The sequence below is a fragment of the Trachypithecus francoisi genome, unplaced genomic scaffold, assembly GCF_009764315.1.
Source record: "Trachypithecus francoisi isolate TF-2019V2 unplaced genomic scaffold, Tfra_2.0 Lachesis_group3, whole genome shotgun sequence".
In the NCBI taxonomy this organism is placed as follows: domain Eukaryota; kingdom Metazoa; phylum Chordata; class Mammalia; order Primates; family Cercopithecidae; genus Trachypithecus; species Trachypithecus francoisi.
This window is the reverse complement of record NW_022681468.1, coordinates 117,387,021-117,410,540: the sequence shown is the minus strand read 5'-3', so window position 1 is coordinate 117,410,540 and position 23,520 is coordinate 117,387,021. Positions and strand designations below refer to the sequence as shown.

At 37.7% G+C, this 23,520-nt stretch overlaps 1 protein-coding gene across 14 annotated transcripts in view; it reads right to left on the bottom strand.

Annotated features, from left to right (window-relative positions):
• MYO9A (myosin IXA) overlaps positions 1-23,520 on the bottom strand; it is a 321,205-nt gene that overhangs the window by 7,495 nt on the left and 290,190 nt on the right. For 11 of the 14 annotated variants that reach the window (XM_033189506.1, XM_033189505.1, XM_033189513.1 and 8 more), the window contains 6 exons: positions 22,514-22,642; positions 21,646-21,751; positions 20,437-20,568; positions 19,235-19,358; positions 17,804-17,857; positions 253-455 (listed from right to left, as the gene is read on the bottom strand). In XM_033189506.1, coding sequence (XP_033045397.1) covers positions 253-455; positions 17,804-17,857; positions 19,235-19,358; positions 20,437-20,568; positions 21,646-21,751; positions 22,514-22,642 — 748 coding nt within the window. The remainder of the gene's footprint in view (positions 1-252; positions 456-17,803; positions 17,858-19,234; positions 19,359-20,436; positions 20,569-21,645; positions 21,752-22,513; positions 22,643-23,520) is intronic. The other 3 variants (XM_033189509.1, XM_033189511.1, XM_033189517.1) reach the window with 1 other exon arrangement.

The window sequence follows — 23,520 nt, the reverse complement described above, 5'->3', positions numbered from 1 at the left end:
TCAGCCTCTCCAGACCATCACTGTAGCAGCCTCAGGTTTTCCAGCTCATGGAACTGGCTTCCCAGAGGGAACAACTTTCACACTGTTACCTGAGTATAGGCAACATGTCTTTGTCATTTCAACATCTCCTGTATCATCTGACACAGTGTTTAACACACAGCAGATAATAAATAAGAAAAAATAAAGAAACGATAGAAGGAAGGAAATGAAAACAGACAATCACTGTCTCTCCCCTTCCTCCTGGATACTCACTTCTCCTTCTGTAGGTTCTCAATCTGCTCAGTCAGTACTCTCTCCTCCTGCTGCATAGCTGCTTGCTGCTGTTCTGTGATGTCAGTCTCCATGGCTGCCTCACTAGTCAAGGTCTCCTCTGAGACATCAGACACAGAAGGCAACCGAACTACAACAGGAGACGATGGACCTGGATAGTTTCCTCGACGAATACGCCCCTTTCCCTGCAGAGAAAAATTCACATTAGAAAGTAAATTGAGTGACTGCATCAGTTTTATGCAGATCTTTTAGGATAACAAGTGTACTTCCATCACACCAGGTGAATGGTAAGAACAAATGGAAACATTCTGCAAGGCCTAGGATATTTAGTGAGACATCATTCATCCAACACATTTAAGTTAAAATATTTCTTGCAAGAGTGCTGGAAAATGGATACTTCAGTAGGTGGGAGTGTAAGAAACCATTGTGTACCGAGATGAGATTCTTCTTTTAATATAAGCTGCATCCATTCCAAACAAAATAGCCACATCTGCATATTTATTTTTAAATTAATTAACATTAAAGTAACATTTCAGTTCTGCAGTCACACTAGCCACATTTCAAGTGCTCAGTAGCCACAAGTAGCTCGTGACCCCCACACTGACTGGTACGCATATACATTTCCTATCATCATAGTAAGTTCTGATGGATAACAGTGCTCTATAACTTTAGCCTTGGAATGTATAATCTCTCTAGGAAGACCATAGAAGTATGTTCTAAAACTCAGTTTTGAAAAACAAAAACAAAATGTAGTCATTTATATAACACAGGGTGCTAGTGAGATATATTTTCTTAGAAACTTCTATTCTTGAGATTAGAGTGTGAAAATCTCATTGCTGCTTTTTTTTTTTTTCCAAACATTGGTTACTTTATATATGACTGTAGCTTCTGGTAGTGGCAAACTAAACTTTCCAAGTTAATCTCCTGCTAAGAAACATAAAAACTCAACATATGCTTGAAGGCACTGAAGAGCTAACCAGATAGATTAAGGAGAGTCTAGTCCAGCATTTAGCGTTACTCTAAATGTCAGAGGTGGCTGTGACTCTAAACAGAGCTTTTGATATGCTACAGCAGAGGATGGCAAACTATGGCCTATGTGGCAAATCTAGCCTTGCACATATTTTGTAAATACAGCTTCACTGGAATATGTTCATCCTCATTAATTTACTTATTGTTTATTGCTGCTTTTTCAGAACAATGGCAGAGTTGATTGCTGAGACTGGCCTACAAAGCCTAAAATATATTATCTAGTCCTTTACAGAAAAAGTTTGCCATCATCTTGGGGTAGAGAATAAAAGTTGGAGCCAGACCCACTCAACGGTGTGAGTTGCTGCCTGGCAAAACCTCCGTGCCTGACACTAGGATCCCCAAGGTTTGTTTCTTAGACATAAGAGTAAACTGAAATTACAAAAGTCCCCGCAGATACTGTAGTCTAGCTTCAAGTCATCTGAATGGTCCCGAAAATTCTAATACCTAAAAATGAATTAAAGTAATCTCAGATTGCTAATACTTTAGGACCACGCAGAAAAAAATGAAAAACATTCTGTGGAGGAAAGTAACATTATCCTAGGCCTCAAAATATTTTAAAAATAATGTTTCAAATACTCTGACGAATAATCAAAGGTAACAGGCACAAAAGGAGACAAGACAACGTAAATGAAAACTAGTAAAAATGACAGAAAACAGAAACCCTAAAAGACTCCAGATATTGTGGCTATGGGATTTAAAATAACTATGCTGAAGGAGATAGGAAGACATAGTTGAAGTAGTGGACTGGAAATTAGGTCAAAAGAAAAATCCTGAACCAAGCAGGAAGAAATGAAAGAATGGAAAAATTCACAAAAGAAAGTAAAAGAATGGCTGGGCGCAGTGGCTCACACCTGTAATCCCAGCACTTTGGGAGGCTGAGGCAGGCGGATCACCTGAGGTCAGGAGTTCAAGACCAGCCTAGCCAATGTGAAGAAACCCCATTTCCACTGAAAATACAAAAATTAGCTGGGCATGGTGGCATGCGCCTGTAGTCCCAGTACTCAGGATACTGAGGTAAGGGAATTGCTTAAACTCGAGAGGCAGAGGTTGCAGTGAGCCAAGTTTACGTCACTGCACTCCAGCCTGGGCAAATATCAGGACAAGAGAGATCCTACAGAAGAAATATTGAAGAGATCATGGCAGAGCATTTTTTAAAAAGCAGTTAAAGATACTAACCTAGGAATTTAAGAAAGCCTACAACCCCTAAGAAAGAGAAATAAAAAGAAGTCTATACCTAGACAAACTATTGTTAAAAACTAAAGGCCTAAGGTAAAAGAAAGACTTAAAAGCAGTTACAAAAAGCAAATTACTTGCAAAAAAGGAAAAACTATTAGATTCAAAGTCTGTTTCTCAACAGAAATAATGGAATGCAGAAAACAATGCAATATTTTCATGGTATGAAAGGAAAAAGGAACTGCCAAGCTTAACTGTTATATATAGAAAATAATTTTCAGGAATGAAGGTGAAATAAAGACATTTCAGACAGACTAAGGGGAGAATCCGACACCAGCAGACCTGCACTAAAGGAAATATTGAAGGGAAGATTGAAAATGTCTCAAGAAGAAAAGTTAGAGGTGTGAGAAATAATAAAAGGCAATGAAAAGTGAGTATGTCTAAACAGTGACTGCATAAAACACAATAACGATGTGTTGGATTTAAAACATACAGATAATTAAGATACATAACAATAAGAGCAACAAAATCATATCATAGTAAGGCATATTAAAGCACCTGTATTATCTAGGAAAAAGATAAAACTACTAGTTTACAGACATTGATAGATCACAGATCTGTTTTCACCATTTGGTTAATACTAAAATAACAGTAAAAGAGTGTAAAACTTCCAAACAAAAGAAAAAATGGAATAAAAAAGTAGTCAAAAAATGCAAGAAAGAGCAAAAAAGGCAAGGAAGAAAAGAAAAAGGAACATATATCAGGTAGGACAAATAAAAAGCACATAAAAAGCAGATTTTAAACCCAAATATATTGGTGATTATATTAAATGTAAATAGATGAAATGCTCCTATTAAAATTTGAAGATTGTCAGGCCGTATAAAAAAAAAGAAAACCCAACTATGTGATGTTTATAAAAGACGTGAATTCAGAAAGGCTGAGAGTAAAGAAATGGGGAAAAAAAAAGACATACCATGCAAATACTAACCAAAATAAAGCTAGTACAGCTATGTTAACCACAAACAAAGTAAACTTTACGAAGTGTTACCTGTGATAAAGAGGGATACCTCACAATGACAAAGGTTCATATTATGAAGATAAAACATTTCCAAATATGTATGTACTTAAGAAATTGCTTCAAAAAAATTTAAAGTAAAATATTGACAGAAATATTTAAAGAAAAATAGACTATAATCAGTACTGAGAGAACAAGTGTGCACATGCAATCAGAAATGATGTAAAACTGAACTTGATGTAAGCAATCTAACAGACATATACAGACTTCAGTATCTACAGAATATTCACTTTAAAGCACACATAGCAAAACAACAAAATTCCAAGGGTTGAAATAATTTATCTGACCATTAAAGTAATTTAAAACAAGTTTTCTAATAATGCAGTTACAAAGAGAAAATTAAAAATTCTTGTACACTCAGAAATTAAGAAATAGACTTTAAAACAAACCATGGTCAAAGAGGAAATCACAAAGAAAATTAGAAAATATTTTGAATGAAACAATATAAAAACCCATGTAAGCTCTGTCTACTTTGAAGTTATAGCCTTAAATACAAAATTAGAAAAGAAGGAAAGATTCATAATTAAGGATATAAGACTCTATTTCAGGAAACTAGATAAAGAACAACATAATAAATTCCCCCTGCAACAAAAGCAATAAAGAAAAGTACAAACAAACATTAGAATGAAGACAATCAAAGTCAAATGTAGCTTTGAAGAGGCGAATAAAAATTTTAAAACTCTAGCAAGACTGAAAGAGAGAAGTTACAAATAACCAAAGGTGGGAATGAAAAACGGGACATCACTGCAAATCTTGTAGACCCAGAGGGTAAGAGACTACTAAAAACAACTTCATGTCAATAAGTATAAAATTTTAGACAAAGTGGAGAAATTTCTACAAAAATCTAATTAATACCATCAATGAAGAAATTAGAAATGTGAATAATATTAAAGAAATTGAATCCAGAATCAAAATCTTTCCAAACACAAAAACTCTAGGCCTAGATTTCAGTGGCAAACAAGAAGAAGTAAAAAATTCTTCCACAGAATTAAAAAAGAAATTATTCCCTAACTTGTCTTTAGAGGCAGGCGTAACTTTGATAACAAAACAAAACAAATACATTAAAAAGAAGGATTACTGCCAGGTGCAGTAGCACATGCTCACAATCCCAGAACTTTGGGAGGCTGAGGCAGGTGGATCGCTTGAGCTCAGGAGTTCAAGACCAGCCTTGGCAACATGGCAAAACCCCTTCTCTACAAAAAAATACAAAAATTAGCCAGGTGTGGTGGCATGTGCCTGTAGTCCCAGCTACATGGAAGACTGAGGCGGGAGCCCAGGAGGCTGAGGCTGCAGTGAGCCAAGATCATGCCAGTGCACTATAGCCTGGGTGATAACAGTGAGGGCCTGTCTCAAAACAAACAAAAACAAAAACACAAACAAAAAAGGATTATTATGGCTTAACTTTACTCATAAACACATGCAAAAATCCTAAACAATATCTTAACAGAATCAAGTAATATAGAAAATGTAATATAAAAATATTAAATATACGAAAAGTTGTATTTATTGTAGTAGTATAATGATGGTTTAACATTAGAAATGGACTCTGTATAATGTGTCATATCAATGCAATAAAAAAGTCTGATAAAACCTCAATACATGCAGTAAAGGCATTTCATAAAATTCAACATTCTATCACAATTAACAACTCTTAGAAAACCTGGAATAGAAGGGCACATACTTAATCTCATAAAGTACCTACAAAAATTCTATAGCAAACATCACACTTGGTGGTAAAAGGTTGAAAGCTTTTCCTTTAGGGCTGGGAGCATGCCAGTAATGATCACTATCACCACTTCCATTCAACACTATACTGCAGGTTCTAACACAAGTAAAAGAAAGAAAAGCTATAAGGATTATAAAAGAGCAAATGAAACTATCATTATTCATGGATGGTATGACTGTACAGGTAGAAAATCCAAAGGAATCCACAGAAAACTTATTAGAATAAGTGAATTCAGCAAAGTCACTGAATACAAGATGAAAAATACCAAAATCAATTGTATTTTTATACAACAGAAAATAAAAAATTTAAAATAATACCTATGATTGCATTTAAATATTAAATACCTAGCAGTAATTCAAAGATGTGTAAAATCTCAACACAGAAAACTATAAAACACTTTTGAGAGTAGCTAATGCACTACATGAATGAAGAGATATATGAAGAGATATATCATGTTCACAGATAGAAAAAATCAGTATCGTAAAAATGTCAGTTCTCCAGAAGGCAATCTATAGATCCAATGCAATCCCAATACAAATCCCAAGATAATTTTTTGAAGCCGATTCCATAATTTATATGGCAGTATAAACAGCCAAGAATAGTCAAAGCACCATTGAAGAAGGTAGGATGACTTATTCTACCAGATATTTTTAGAAAGCTATGGTAAATAAAATAGTGGTGGTGTTGGTACAAAGGTAGTCAAAACAAAGCCCCTAGAAACAGACCCACACATAAAAAGGCTCCCAATTTACAACAAAAGGGGAACTGCAGGGCACTGTGGAAAGGAAAAATTTTCTTAAACATGACCCTAAAAGGTATTCATCCCAAAGAGAAAGACTGATTAACAACATTAAAATCCAGAACCTCTGTTCATCAAAAAAGAAAGGAAAAAAGCAAACCATAGAATGGAAGAAAATTTGCAACAAAAGTAACAATAAAGGATTTGTATCTGGAATTCATAAAGAATCCCTACAGAACATCAGAAAAAGACAGACAACCCAATTAGAAAAACAGGCAAGAGCTCTGAACAGGCTCCTCACAAAAGAGGATATAGAAATGGCCAACATGTATATACACACACACATTATACATGTTAGAGTCACAATAAAAAATACAATTTTTAAAAATAACACACCCATCAGAATAGCTAAAATTAAGGAATCTGGTAATAAAAGTGCTGGGGGCAGGTGGAGCAATTGGGAATTCCTACACACTGCTAACATATTAACAACGATTTTGGAAGAAAGTTTGGCATTATCTACTAAAGTTGAAGATCAATATATCCTGTGACCCTGCAAATCCACTCCTGTATATTTCGCCAACAAAAAATACATGTATGAGTCCATTAAAATCATAATTCCCCAAAACACAACCCAAATGTCCATCAACAGTAGACTAAATTGTGGTATATGCATACACTGATAAACTATACAGTTCTGAAAATGAGCTACAACTAAACAAAATATGAATGTCTTACACACATAAGGTTAACTGAAATGAATCAGAGACAAAATAATACATCTTTTTTTTTTTTTTTTTTTTTTTTTGAGACAGAGTCTCGCTCTGTCGCCCAGGCTGGAGTGCAGTGGCCGGATCGCAGCTCACTGCAAACTCCGCCTCCTGGGTTTACACCATTCTCCTGCCTTAGCCGCCCGAGTAGCTGGGACTACAGGCGTCCGCCACCTCGCCTGGCTAGTTTTTTGTATTTTTTAGTAGAGATGGGGTTTCACCGTGTTAGCCAGGATGACCTCGATCTCCTAACCTCGTGATCCGCCCGTCTCGGCCTCCCAAAGTGCTGGGATTACAGGCTTGAGCCACCGCGCCCGGCCAATAATACATCTTATACGATGCCATTTATATAAAGCTCAAAATTAGGTAAAGCAAAACTACAGTGCTCAGGGACACATATTTTAGTAGCAAACAAAAAATAAAACAAAAGAAGTCATTAATGTAAAAATCAGGTTACTGCTTACCTCTGGAGGAGAAACAGGATCATGACTAGAAAGGGAAAAAGGAGAGTTTCTGGGGATGCTGGCAACGTCCTATTTCTTGAGCTGGGGTGGTATGTGGATGTTCATTTATAATAATTCATTAAACTGAATATTTATGTTTCTGTGTTTTTCAGTATGTTTTGTACTTTGCAATAAAAAAGATATTTAAGAGTTCCTTTTCAAAGTTAGCTATTTATGGAAATACACGAATATCCATGGAAAATTATGTCACTTTGACAAATTTCTGAGTTGGTTTTGGCAAGAAAGAAAGGAAAAGTGTTGTTTCAAAAACAGAAACCCATGATCTAGTGCAGGTGATAAAGTAAAGGCTGGAGGGTAGTTCTAAGGGCATTCAGGCTAACTCCTCCAAAAGTAAAACACATAATGGGATAAAATCAGGAGGATTACAATATTGCTATTCCACTTTTCGTTCTAAAGTCAACAAGGACAAAACATGTTAAGAAAAACAAGCTCAAAACAGAAGATCAGTCTGCAAATTGAACAAAAAATGACAAAGTATTCTTTATGCTATAAATTCCAGGACATCATCCAGTTCCATTTGACGTTGACTATTTATAGCCAAATGAATAAATAATATGATTTAAAAGCCTCAAGAAGCTTGAAAATCTGAGTTTATTCCTAGTGTCCACATTCCAGTATTCAATAAAAGAGCTGCCTTTTTTCAATGTTCATACCATTAGCTGGCCACCGGAGTATTTCACCATGAGTTAGCTGCAAATCAATATAGCTGAAGAAAATCAAACAAGCTCAACAGATCTGATCTATTTTAAGAAGCATTAAACAAAACAAAGAAAAACGGAGACTCCTACAGCCTAGAATTATCTTACAAAGATTAAAGTAATTTTTAAAAAGTTGATTACATGGAGCTTTTAGAAACATGGGAAAATACTAATACTGTGTTAAAAACAGTACATAAGGTTGTATACCATTGGTTTTAAAAATGAGTAATACAAAATTTACAAATACACTAAATTATTAACAGTAGTTTCCTGACTGGAATAATATCCTTCACTTCCCCACTTTCCTATAATAAGCATGAATTTACTTTTTTCAAACTGGAATTTTTTCCTTTGGATCCCTGCTCACTGTATATTCTCTTGTAGTGCTTTTTTTCCATAATTTTTTTCTCCCATCAGTGTCAGTGTCACAGAGTGAAAAAGGCAAATATTTTCTTGACAGTATCATAAAAATAATTGTAGACCTCCCTGAAAAGTATTTGTAGATAACACTGAGAAGTGGTTTATAGTATCCTTTGTTCATTTTTCACTGGGTAGCTAATCTTTCTATTTACTTATAAGGAGCTTCTCTTTATTAAGGAAAATTAGACTTTGAAATGGGAATTGAAAATATTTTCTTATGGTACATCACTTCCCTTTTACTTTCTTTATGGTCATTTTTGTCACACAATAATACTTGGTTTTTGTTGCTGAACCTTTCAACTTTTTTCTTTAATAGTCTTATATAATAGCAAAGCCCTGTCCAAGATTATATTTTTCTATCATAATAGGGATTGTATTGGTTTTGACTGATCACAGACTACATGAATAATTTGTACCCAACTCTTAACGAAAGTACTGGAAAAAATATAAAGCCATATTGTCATCCTTTTTCTCAGAAACTATTCCAGTGACTTCCTGGCTTAAACTTTGCAGGCAAACTGTTCCTAAAATGAGAATATCAAAATACAATTATCTTCAACTGTTAATAAGTAGGAGGTCTCAAGTCGTACTACATACAATTTAATATTATACACAATACCCAGATTTCCAATCCTTTATAGCACATTAATAGGATTATCAGAAAAATCTGGACTGGACTACCACTACCAAAGACATCACAGATAATATACTTTTGACAGACAGCCAAGATCAGGAAGCAGTTTAAGACATTATTAGGCTTATAGAGAGCTAATTATTCTCAGTTTGTACAGAAAAATAAACTAGCACTTAATTCATTCCTTTCAAATGGGAGGAAATGGAGTTCTCTTCTTAAAAGCTGTGTTTTCAGAGCTCTAAAAAGGTACACTTATAAAATAATTTAAAAATTCTTCTGAATTGTACAATGAGATACTGGGACCCCTGACTTGATAAGAGTTCTTTAATCACACTTAGCTTCTTTCTTGCTTGTTTTCAGTTTCTGTTTTATGAAGATAAATGTTGTCTGGTTAATCTCTTTCCATTTGCTCCCATTTTCCCTTTTTATTTGTACTTTTTTCACCCTAAAGATGTATCCTCTTCAGCCACCTTTTATGGCTTGGTTTCAACTTTTGCATGAAAAGGTTTAGGTGATAACTTTTCTGATTTCCCCTTGGGCTCTTTCCCAATTGCCCTTTGAGCTGAGTTAAACGACTTGGATATTTTGGTAGTATTAAGGTAGAGAGGTAGGGTACTTGAGTGTCTACAGGACGCAGGGCAGTGAGGACCTCTGCCAAGATAGTGCCAGAGCTACTTTTATGTTTTAGTCTTTGATGTGAATTTTTTTTTTTTTTTTTTTTAAAGATACAGGGTCTCACTCTTGCTCAGGCTAGAATGCAGTGGCACAATCACAGCTCACTGCAGCCTTGAACTCCTGGGCTCAAGGGATCCTTCTACCTCAGTATCCCCAATATGTGGGACTACAGGCATGTGCCACCAGGCCCAGCTAACTTTTTAAATTTTTTGTAGAGATGAGATTTCGCATTATTGCCAAGGCTGATCTGAAACTCCTGGCTTCAAGCAATCCTCCTGCTTTGGCCTTCCAAAGTGCTGGGATTATAGGCATGAACTACTGTGCCTGGCCTGACTCAGCTTTTTTGTTTGTTTCGTTTCTTTTCTTCCCTACATGGATATTCATTTTCCCCACATCATTTAGTGAATACCAGACCTTTGAAATGCCACTCACATTATAATCCTTTATATTTCTCTTTTAGAATTTTCCCAATTATTCTGCTTCTTTATTTTCTTATACATTTTAGCATCAACTTGTAAAGATCCCCAAAGTATTCTTTTGCTATTTTTGTTGAGACCACATTTGTAAGTAAAGAGTTATAAAACTCTTTCCTTGTCTGTGTAAGAACTGATCTTTGGTCAATGTTCTAGCTCAGGACCCCTAGAAACTTGATAAAGGCAGGCTGCAAATGATGTTATTAGGCAACATCACCTCTGGTAAAAATTAATCTGATTGATAAACTGCATCTGGAGAAGAAGTAAAGATAAATTGTAAATATCCCACAGAAAGCCATATATTTGGAATTTGCTGAAAGTGGAGTCAGTTGTAACTGGACATACCCCTTGCAGGGACGCTGGAAACAATGTCTATGGAATTTTACAAGAGGTTAATTCCTGTATAGGCATAAAACTTCCCAGGCAGAATAGTTCTGCATCCATTGGATGTGAAGTCCTTTTTCCTTGCACCTGAGTTGTGACTTAGAGGCCAAAGATAACTCATTGATGGTTGTGTTGTGTGGACTGCTGCAAGGGCTCCCACACGAGGATGATCTTGTGCTCTCTGCAAGCATGCTGTACTTCCAGTCCCATATCCTAAGTGATTCTGATGCCAAGTGAAGCCCATGGTAGTCATATGAGTCTGAAAGTTGAGCCTAAGAAAATACCCTCTTTCCCTCCTAGTGGGTATTGAAACAATATATGAATAGACTAATTTAGAAGAACTGACACCATTACAAAATTTAGCCTTTCTTTCCAAATGTATTTGTTTAGGTCTTCTTTTGTAATATTTAAGGTTTTAAGGCTTTTTTTTTTTTTTTGAGACGGAGTCTTGCTCTGTCGCCCAGGCTGGAGCGCAATGGTGCAATCTTGGCTCACTGCGAGCTCCGCCTCCCAGGTTCACACCATTGTCCTGCCTCAGCCTCCCGAGTAGCTGGGACTACAGGCGCCCGCCACCACGCTCGACTGATTGTTTTTGTATTTTTTAGTAGAGATGGGGTTTCACCATGTTAGCCAGGATGGTCTCAATCTCCTGACCTTGTGATCCGCCCGCCTCAGCCTCCCAAAGTGCTGGGACTACAGGTGTGAGCCACAGGGCCCGGCCTTAAGGCTTTCTTTGTACAAATCTTCTACATTTCTTATTAAGTGTATTCTTTGATATTTGATGTTGATGTTTAAAGTGCATGTGTGTGTACAATATACAAACGGGCATTTTTCTTCCATCATATCATCCAAGTGGTTGTTTGTACAAGTAAAATTTATTAATTGTACTCAGACATCCTACTGAATTCTCTTATCATCTTTAAGTTCTTTAGTTGATTTTCCTAAGTTTCACATGTATATAATCATAATGGAAATAGTAATAATTTTACTTCTTTAAAATTTTATATCTCCAATTCTTTTTTCTTAATAGCTTTAGCTAGTACCTTCAGATCAATGTCAAATAATAGTTGGGATAATGGATATCCTTGTCTTTTCTGATTTTAATCAGAATGCTTCCAGTGTTCTTCCATTAAGCAAGATGTTGGATTTTGGGTTCAGATATGTTTTTATCATGCTAAGAATATAAGATATCCCTGTTTTAATAAGAATGTTTTTAAAAAGAATGCTGATATATCAAATGCCTTTAAAATATCTATGAGGATAATACAATTTTTCTCCACAGATCAACAAACATGGTGAATGACATTAATAGCTATCCTAATATAGAGTTATCCTTGCATTCCTAGGTTAAATCCTCCTTGGTCAAGGTTTATATTTTTATATTTATAGGCTACTGAATTCTGCTTCCTGATTCATTTTTATTTTTTAATTCTTTTTTTTTTTTTTTTTGAGGGTCTCCCTTTGTCACCCAGGCTGGAGTGCAGTGGTGTTATCATGGCTCACTGCAGCCTTGACTTCCTAGGCTCAGGTGATTCTCTCATCTCAGCCTCCCTAGTAGCTGGGACTACAGGTGCTCGCCACCAGGCCTAATTTTTTGTTTTTTGTTTTTTTTGTAGAGACAGGGTTTCACCATGTTGCCCAGGCTGGTCTCAAACTCTTGGGCTCAAGGATCCACACGCCTTGGTCTCCCAAAGTGCCGGTGATATTTTAACCTAGGATTTTTGAATTAATATTCATAGATGAGGCAGTCCTACATGTATATATCAGGTGCTATCTCTGTGTGTATGGGGGTGTGTGTATAAGAATTCTCTTTCTCTCTATGGAGAGAGTTCCATAACAAGCATAGTTCTTAATGGTTTTAAAATATTAATTTAGACTGGACATGGTGGTTCACGCCTGTAATCCCACCACTTTGGGAGGCCGAGGAGGGCAGATCACCTGAGGTCAGGAGTTCGAGACCAGCCTGGCCAACATGGCGAAACCCCGACTCTACTAAAAATAAATACAAAAATTAGCCAGGTGTGGTAGTGCATACCTGTAGTCCCAGCTACTTTGGAGGCTGAGGCATGAGAATCGCTTGAACCCAGGAGGCAGAGGTTGCAGTGAGCCAAGATTGTGCCACTGCCCTCCAGCATGGGTGACAGAGTGAGACTCTGTCTCAATTAAAAAACAAACAAAAAATCAACTCATTTAATCCTAAGTTTGGTACTATTAACCAATTTACAGATAAGAACACTGAGGCATGGAGATTAAATAATTTGCCCATGTCACAACTACTAGTAAACTAGAGCAAGGATTTACACTCACAAGTCTAGTCCAGAGTCTATGCTGTGCTCTGCTGCTTTTAATATTTCTATAAGCAATTTTTATTAGTTTTTTCTTTGTGTATGCGTGTGTGTGTGTGGTGGGGGGTAAGGATCAGTGTTAGACTCTTTTAGTTAAAAAAAGACCTTTTCCCCTCTCTGCTCTGAGACAGCTTAAATTATATTGTAATTATGTATTTAAAGAGTTGGTACCTTTTCTTTGTGAAACTATTTATTTCTGGTGTTTTTAAAAGAGAGGAAGTTCTTAGACAACTCTGCTATCTCTTCTTCTTTTTAAATAAGTCTGTTTGGCAGGGCGTGGTGGCTCATGCCTGTAATCCCAGCACTTTGGGAGGCCAAGGTGGGTGATCACCTGAAGTCAGGAGTTTGAGACCAGCCTGGTCAACATGGTGAAACGCCGTCTCTACTAAAAATACAAAAATTAGGTGGGCGTGGTGGGGGGGGGCGCCTATAATCTCAGCTATTTGGGAAGCTGAGGCAGGACAGCTGCTAGAACTGGAGAGGCAAAGGTTGCAGTGAGCCGAGATCGTGCCATTGCACTCCAGCCCAGGCTGACAACAGCAAGACTCTGAAATAAAATAAAAAATAAAAAATAAAAAATAAAATAAAATAGTCTTAGGATTCTTTTCAGCTATTTCGTCTGTTTTTGTTTTTTAAGACAGGGTCTCGCTCTGTCACTCAGGCTGGCGTGCAGTGGTGCTATGTTGGCTCACTGCAACCTCTGCTTCTCGCGCTCAAGCGATCCTCTCACCTCAGCCTTCCAAGTATCTGGGACCATAGGCATGCACCACTACATCTGGCTAATTTTTTTTTGTATTTTTGGTAGAGATGGGGTTTCACCATGTTGCCCAGGCTGGTCTTGAACTCAAGTGATCCACTCGCCTCAGTCTCTTTAAGTTCTGGGAGCTACCACTCCCGGCTCCTTTTCAGCTATTCTTACTGAGAACTTTGAAGAAGACCCAGGAGGAAATTGTTTTTATGGCTAAAAAATAGTAGCTAACATTAGTTCCCATTCCTTATCATAAATATAGGATATACAGCACCAAAATTTACATTAAGTACTAAACTCTGAGACCTTGTGAGTCCTGGCTCACTCTTCAAGGCCCCATAGTACTAATGTTTTAGAGTTTGCTTCAAAACAAAGCCTATTTTGGTTTTAATTTAAAGTTTCCCTTCTGCACAATTATATATACAAGTTTATATGCAAGCTATATAGCCTTTTACAGAATTAAACCTTGTTGACTTATACCAACTGGTAGGTCTTTCTCCATCTGATTAATTTAAACTCATCCCTTAAGAGCTAGCTCACGGCCGGGCGCGGTGGCTCAAGCCTGTAATCCCAGCACTTGGGAGGCCGAGACGGGCGGATCACGAGGTCAGGAGATCGAGACCATCCTGGCTAACATGGTGAAACCCCGTCTCTACTAAAAATACAAAAAACTAGCCGGGCGAGGTGGCGGGCGCCTGTAGTCCCAGCTACTCGGGAGGCTGAGGCAGGAGAATGGCGTGAACCCGGGAGGCGGAGCTTGCAGTGAGCCGAGATTGCGCCACTGCACTCCAGTCTGGGCGACAGAGCGAGACTCTGCCTCAAAAAAAAAAAAAAAAAAAAAAAAAAAAGAGCTAGCTCACATGTCACTTCTACAGCCTTACCCTGTGCCACCAGGCAGAATTAAGTACTTCTTCCTTGGTATTCTCACCATATTTGGCACACAGTACCATCTGATCCATCTCTCCCTCCTTCCTTTTGGGACATGCTTTCTAATACCCACAAATTCAACCACCTAATCATATAGATTTGCCATGCTCTGTCTAAGGAAGTCTGTATATAATTCTATTGTCTATTTTTTCTAAGAATGATATTCTGAAACAGACAGTCTTAATTATTTAATTTGGGTTAGAATTCTGTGAGACCGGTCCATTATGGGCTTCTTAGACTGTAACAAAAATATTGAGAGTCAAATGCTCTAATGTGGGGGATCTCAGTGATACCTATTTGAGGGAAAGAGGATCCCTATTTGAGGGAATCAGTTGAAACTCACTTTTTCATTTTCTCCTAAGACTTAAGAAGATAACCATGGAGACAAATAGAAGATATGCCATAGTGTTAGAATGAATAAGGCCTATGAGGAGAGTTTTGATTTCTTCTGAAAATTCTATAAGGTTCATGATAGCAAAAGAATGCAAGAAGGAATGGCAAGGCATGATTGATGGGCACAAAGAAATTAAATATTATAAATCGAAGTAAGTCTAAACAGTAAAAGAGACTCATGGTGATAATGAAAGAATGAATTGCATTGCCTTTAATAAACCTGATGACTGTTTAGAAAAAGACATATATTACCCTCATGCAGAAAGTCACGATACTTTATGAAGACCCAAAGAAAGTACATGTTATTAGGGTTTCTCTATGGGTTAAATGTGTGAGGAGGAGGAACTGTGCATCATCTAGACAGAACAATATATAGCTAGCTAAAACACAAATCTCAGAATCCTAATGAAATTTTACTTAAAAATAGCACTTCAGGGCAAGATGGACGATCCCTGTTGAGTGTCTTGTTAAGTCACAAAAATAGGAAGGAAATGAATTATCAGACTACTTCCTGAGGAATTTGCTTTCCTGGTAAGGAGAGATCCTTTATCCAAGGCTTTTTTGGAAAAGACTGGTTGTTTTGTGTGGTATTATAATTAGGTATCCAAGCTTGTTCAAAAATCATATCCCAGTGCCTGTAGTTATGGTTCACCAGATAATCAGGGTTAGTAAGCACTTTAAACACAGCTAGTATCTGTTTGTATGTGTTTATATCTTGCATATGAAAAGGAATTATTCTCAACAAATATTTCTGTGAAGTGCAGTGCACTGGTAGTATTATATGTAATACAGTGCAGTGGTTCTCAGAGTGTAGCCCACAGAACCCCAGCCAAGATGCTGGGGTGTAATGATGCCCTCAAAACCATTTCAAAGGGTCTACAATGTCAAAATTATTTTCATAATTATACTAAGAGGCTATTTGCCATTTTAACTTGTTGACATCTGTGCTAATTACATAAAAGCAATTGTGGGTTCAACTGCTGTCACCTTTATATGAATCAAGGTATTGATACCAAGTGGTTCTAGCAGTCTTCATGTTCTTTTGCTACCACACATTTAGTTTTTAAAAAATCAGTTTCATTTCATGTCATTGACCAAGACGTATAAATTAATTTTATTACTTCTTAACTGATAAATTAACTATTTTCAATTTTCTGTATGATTAACTGGAAATCACACATGCAGCAACTCTGTCACATACTGATGGTTACCTCAACAAAGAGTATTTGTGCAATTCTTTGAAATGCAAGCAAAATTAGCTGCTTTATTAATGAAACAGTATTTATAATAATTGACAAAGTTTGATTATTCTTCTTGAGTAAGTGGTACACATTTTCTTTGAAATTGTATGAAGGGAATCTGTTACTGCAAGTGAAACAAATGGCGATATTTGTTGTCAGAGAGTAAATTTCGAGCTTTCAAACAAATATCAGAATTTTGGAAAACTTGTAACTGCCCTGTGAGTTTGACAGCTTCCCATATGGTGTGAATGCCAACACCCAGGGTTTAGCCAGAAGATGTAACCAAATCTTGCAAGGGACTATCAGTGCCTACAGAAATGGGATAGAACTGAGTTCATCGTCAACAGGGGTAAACTGGAGCTACTCCTTATCTTTACTTAGCCTACTGACAATGAGCCAGAACAGCAGTGTTGAACAACAAAGAAAGTGGACTGCCATCTCAACACCGGGATATCATACAGAATTCTGCCTCCCCTATCACTCCTCCTAGTCTCAACATCAGGGGAGAAAGGGTCAAGAAAGACGAAGGGCAGAAGTGTCTGACAAACAGAAATTACCCACCTACCCCCAAAGTTTTAAGTTCCAGATAAAGGTCTAGTCTGCCCTGGGAGGAAGTGAGACGAGCACTGGATTTAAAACTGACTGAAGTTTTAATATGAAGACAACTGACTCTTAAATACTAGAATGAAATGAATTTTTTAAAATTATAGAATTGGTTTCAAGATGCTGTTAAGATAATTGACATCCAGTGGGAAAGGGAAGTTGGACAGGCTGGAGTTGAGAGGCAGTTATAGACAAAAAGAAAAACTGATTTGTATTAATATCTCAACAAGTTAAGCCTCCTCAATAAAAAGGTTACACACAGGTGGACAGTTTTCCATACAGATTGGTGTTCTCAGCCTTCCATCCCATTCCTTTTTTGTATAATCAATGGAACTGAAGAGGGATACCAGCAATGAGATCCTGGTATGAGTTCTAGCATACCATAATATTTAAGTCTAGAACTAGTCCACCAATTTGGATTAGTTCACTCCTATTTGTAGCTCTGTTTGATAAATGCTAAGTGGATAAGAACCATATTTCTACATCGGGGAGGACACCATCAGTGTTAGACAGATATGAATGGACAAATAAGCATTACTAATGATAGGAGATGCTGAAAGTAATAATAAGTATTTCAAATAATAAAGTGGAGAAGATTGCTGGGAACACAGCTGAAAGAGCAGAAATTAATTTGATATCTCAATGCTTTTAACTTTCACCTTTTAATGATTCAACCAAAGAAGAAACCCAAAAGGAGGCTCATCTGACAAAGAGGAGAAACCAATATATTTTAAATGGATGCTGTTCAACTACACAATACGAGGAAGGAAAATGAAGGATCTAAAAAAAGAGATTAAGAGAAAAGTAAGTGAAAGCTCATCAAAAAGTAGAACCTGACTTGGGGCCAAACATGGAAGGTGGACAGGCATGAATGATAGACAGAGCGGAACAATTCCTGGATGAATGAAAGACAATAATGTAGAGTGGCTGTAACACATTGCATTATTAATACATACCGAGACTGAATTGCGGGTAATGTTCATGAATCTAACTGCAATTAGTACAGGTTTCTGGATTAGGAAGGACATGAAAAGGAAAGCAGAAGGTTAGAATGTACATGTCATTGCCCCATTAAAAGAGAAGGTTTAATCTTGCAATGGACTGAATATCCATCTTCTGCAACACAGGAAAAAAGCACAGCTTATCTATCTGCTTTGAAAAGTAGGTTTATAGCAAAAGGCTCTTCCCTTCCTGCCTGGATAGCCACCACTAAATTGGGCTTCTCAGAACTGAGTTCCTGAAAATTCATACTACAGAAATGTTTAACTTTTAAGTGGGATTTCTGTTTCTAATTTCTGGGGAAAAGATTTAGATAGTATCCTATGATGAGTTTTATTTAATGTCTTTACTGCCTGCAAAAAGCCCATGCTTATGTTTGTTTTTACAGAAGACCCTTCGCTACCTTAATCAACAGACCTTTGTTAAGCACTTTCTCAGTGCCAGGCAGATTACATAGTAAAGGAAGAAAAAGAATTATTTTAGTGCTAATCTAAATGCAAACTGTGAAGATATGGAAGGAAGTACTGCTGGACCCCTGAAAGAATGAGGGCATGATGAAGCCTCCTTCTCTTTAGAGATTTATTGGGAATCTGAAATGCGTGCTCACTGTCACAATTTTATTTCACAACTGAGAGGAAGAGGTAGCAAATGGGCAATAACTAAACCTTAATGCAGCAGTTTTCCAGTTATCCTGAAAACTGACTTCAGAGTAACATATATGGATAACTCCAGTTCTCAATAAGCACTAATCAATAGGGCTGATGCTATTGATTAGTGATCATTGAGAACTGGAGTTATATGTTACTGGTTGCAACGGAAGATATTAAAAAGTGGGCAAACCAAGGAAATAAATTATCAGTTTTACAAGGACTGTCTCAAAACCTAACCCTAAACTCAAAGAAATACTTTTTGATTACAAGAGACTCATAGATGGAATTCCATTTACTTAAGAATCAAATGATTCCATTTAAATTCAGTTACAAATGATTATGTTCTCTACATCCCAGGAGTCTTGGCAGGACTACCAAAAGTGACACGATTAAAGCTGGGAACAGACAGTGGACGGAAGTAGGGGAAAAAGTTAGAAAAGGACTACGTTTTCATTGAAAGGACATGAAAAGAAAGCAGGGCAGATTATTAAGACACCAGCATTTAATCTAAATACTTGATTTGAAAAATGCTACACACTTAATCACGTAGATTCTATAATGTAACTAAAGACAGCTAGCAGATTAAACATAAGGAAGCCATAGCACCCTGAGATTTGGTGACTTTTTACTTGTTTTTTTATAAAGATTCTGATAATAATCCTTGTATATACCACAAATGCACAATTAAATTCCCAAGACAACTCCCATTTTTCCATTATTTCATGTCTTGCATCTTACCATTGATCTACGAATCAGTGACAACCTGGTCTTTGCCTTATTCTCAGCAAATTCCAAGCTACTGATATCTTTGAGACGAGCCTTGTATTTATTCATTTGTTCCACAACGATTAGCTCCACACAACTGAAACAGGAGGAAAGAGAAAAAACTGTTAAGAATGTAAGTAAATAAAGTATAGCACTCACAGACTGTTTTTGTTGTAGACAGTTGAAAGATGAAGGAAAAAATTAACATCCCTTGCTTGATAAACTCAGAGACAAGGTTTAGAATGGTGGTTCACAACTTTGGCTGCACTTTAGAAGTCATCTAAAGAGCAGTTACCGCCGGGCACAGTGATTCACGCCTGTAATCCCAGCGCTTTGCGGGGCAGAGGCAGGTGGATCACCCCAGGTCAGGAGTTTGAGACCAACCTGGCCAACATGGTGAAATCCTGTCTCTACTAAAAATACTAAATTAGCCAGGTGTGGTAGTGCATGCCTATAATCCCAGCTACTTGGGAGGCTGAGGCAGGAGAATCACTTGAACCTGGGAGGTGGAGGTTGCAAGGTTGCAGTGAGCCAAGATCGTGCCACTGCACTCCAGCTTAGGTGACAAGAGCAAAACTCCATCTCAAAAAAAATAAAAAAATAAAAAATAATAAAAAATAATAAAAAATAAAGAGCAGTCACAAATCCCAATGCCCAGGCTATACCCTAGACCAATTAAATCAGACTCTATGGGGATGGGATCCAAACAGTGACATGTTTTTTTAAAGTTCCTTTTGCAGTCAAGATTAAAGAGAGCAAAAGAAAACCACATTAGAAGAAAAGTAGAGCCCCAAGAAAAAAGACCAAGGTGAAATACAGGAATACTGAAGTATTAAGACCAAAGGATTCAGAGCCATAAGACCACAGTTAGGCTAGATTACAGGAAGATACTAAGTGTTCATAATTTGGTAAAATGGAAATTTAAAATCTATTTAGAAACTATAAGCAGTCCTAAAGAAAAGCCAGATTTAAAAAATAAGATGCTTTAAGACAAATGATGCTCAGTTGAATCCAGGAGTTCGCATCCTCAGCATAAGAAAATCCAGCAGTGTCCAACAATCTTCTTAAAAACATCTGAATTTATGAACCCATTCACTATGTCTGATATCTGGATACAGTGACTACGTAGTCAGAAGTCCCTGCGGTCTTGTAGAGGTTATGGTAACTGGCCTTACGTGGTAGTCTTACTGATGTCCTGTACGCTTTGTAGTGGGTCAGTGGTGTCAGGGCAGCGGAGAATGCAGGGCGCAAACACAATGGCCAAAGCATTAGCAGACATTCGATTAGTGTCTTCCTGTAGAGCAATCCTAAGAAATAAAACAAAACAAAAAACAAGTGACTAAGGGATAAAAAGGGAGCACCATAGGGCCACCATAGGTAGAAGAGATGAGCAAAAGAAGATAGCATGACATGAACTGCATAGTACTAGAAGGATATAAGTACTTCTAGTAAGTTTAAGTGTCTGCAGCCTTTTCCCAAGTTGTTCCTTTGTCCCTTTGTCTCTGGAAAATGTATTTTCACTTGTTCTTTCCTTGAAGCAGTCTAGGTCAGCCGATAGCTTCCCAAGGGAAATCTGGGACCTACCTGCTCAAGGCCAAGATCACTAGATGAACAAGTCCAAAGAATGCGGAATCAGCCAGGCACGGTGGCTCACACTTGTAATCCAGCACTTTGGGAGGCCGATGTGGGCAGATTACTTGAGGTCAGGAGTTTGAGACAAGCTTAGCCAACATGGCAAAACCTTGTCTCCATTAACAATACAAAAATTAGCCAGGTGTGGTGGTGCACACCTGTAATCCCAGCTATGTAGGGGGCTGAGGCAGGAGAATCACTTGAACTGGGGAGGCGGAGGTTGCAGTGAGCTGAGACTGCACTCCAGCCTGGGTGATAGAGTGAAACTGTGTCTCAACAACAACAACAACAAAAAAGAATGCAGAGTAGAAGCTTTAACCACAAATAAAGATGGTTTTCTTCTCAACTACTGCTGATATTTACACACAGGGGAAGACACACTACTCCTGACGCCTCTTTGGTCAGTTAATTTCTGAGAACGATCTGAACCCCTCATATGAATTAGGTCATTTCAGTAGATTATATATCCTTTCTAGTTCAGCTGTTAGAAAACAGGCTAAACTACACAGTGCCACCATGAGGCTGAAGCTGCTACATGGTTCAAACAAGGGCAGAAAAGCAACTGCCATGCATTCCAGCTCAGCTGAAGATTTCTGCTCCAAGGTATCCTAACCACCTGTTTGAGACACTGACTTTATAAATAGAAGAAAAAATATAAATACCTGTCAGTTTTTTAAAGGAGAAATTCCTTATCTATGTAAAATAATCCAAGAGAAACTATTAAAAATCGTTTCCTTGCTTCTTAAAGTTACCTAACTAGATGAAAGATGAGGCGTTCCAGTGTATTGAGATGAGTTCGAGAGAGTTGATCAATCACAGAGTATACACCACGGATTGTCTCCTTCCTCTCCTGAAGGCCTAAAAACATTAAGAGCAGAAACTAAGACTAAATATCCCCTCTTATACAGTGTATCTTCCTCCCAGACACTATGAAGCAAAGGAGGCTGGCTATAGAGTTTCAGGAGTAGTTGTACCTGTAAGGCTGGAGAAGAGCAACTCAAAGTACCTATTTAACTCCTTTAGCTTGAGTTCTGTATTCATAAATAGTCTCCTTAGTTTGAACCTGTATCACAGTAATCCTTAATAACAGCAAGGGGATAGAGATGTTCTAGTTTTTCAGTCATTGTGTAGCAGATTGATTTCACATTAAATTCAACATAATTTATGAATCCTCAGGGCCTAAATACTTCTAGAAAGGCCTTTATCAATATCCTATGCACCTATAGCACTGAGAAACTACACTCTGAAACCTGTTAGGCTTGGCATAAAACAGCCAGCTTTACACATAGTTCTTGCCTAGATTTCCAATTTAAATGAACATAAGCCTAATCTTAAAACTCTTATTTTTAATATTTTAATCTGTTTTATAACCCCAGTCTTTCAATTTCTTTGTAAGAAGCAACCAAGTGGCTCACTCAGAACATTTTTAGGACACTAACATTTTGATGAGTCTCTAAAAACTCAACATTTGAATAGGTGACAGTATACTGGCAGTTTTGTATTCACTGTCAAAAGTTTACCTTTAGATCTATAATAATTAAACCACTAGAAGACGGCTTGAAGATGGCATTTCTTCCCCAACTACAGGCCTTCTCTCTAACCCAGGAAGCCTATGCTTACCCATAGCTCGAAGAAATTCCTCATAGAGTTCAAAGGTCATGAGAGGATTCGGCAAATCTCGAAGCCATTGTTTGAATACACTTGCAATGACGTGTATGTTATAGTCATCTAGATTTACATTCTCAGCATCTATTTAGAGACAAGAGTTAGATTAACGAAGCCAAAACACGCAAAGAGAATCAAATAATTCACTTTAGAAACTATCATCATTAAAGGAAGGCTTCATGTTTCTTTTTTTTTTGAGATGGAGTTTCGCTCTTGTCCAGGCTGGAGTGCAATGTTGTGATCTTGGCTCCCCACCTCTGCCTCCCGATTTCAAGTGATTCTCCTGCCTCAGCCTCCCGAGTAGTTGGGATTACAGGCATGTGCCGCCACGCCTGGCTAATTTTGTATTTTTAGTAGAGATGGGGTTTCTCAATGTTGGTCAGGCTGGTCTCAAACTCCCAACCTCAGTTGATCCACCTGCCTCGGCCTCCCAAAGTGGAGGGATTCCAGGCGTGAGCCACCATGCCCGGCCGGCTTCATGTTTCCTAATCAAACTGACTAACCTATTTTCCACAATGTAATTCCATGCTTTGGAACTGTGCTTCTTTTTTTTTTTTTTTTTTTTTTTTTTTTTTTGAGGCGGAGTCTCGCTCTGTTGCCCGGACTGGAGTGCAGTGGCCAGATCTCAGCTCACTGCAAGCTCCGCCTCCCGGGTTTATGCCATTCTCCTGCCTCAGCCTCCTGAGTAGCTGGGACTACAGGCGCCCGCCACCTCGCCCGGCTCATTTTTGTATTTTTAGTAGAGACGGGGTTTCACCGTGTCAGCCAGGATGGTCTCGATCTCCTGACCTCGTGATCCGCCCATCTCGGCCTCCCAAAGTGCTGGGATTACAGGCTTGAGCCACCGCGCCCGGCCCTGGAACTGTGCTTCTAACTGTGGTGAAAGAATATGTCTTGTTGATTTGTTTTCTAAATCTGTTGTGGAGTGAAGTGTGTAAAATAAAAGATCATGGCCAGGCGCG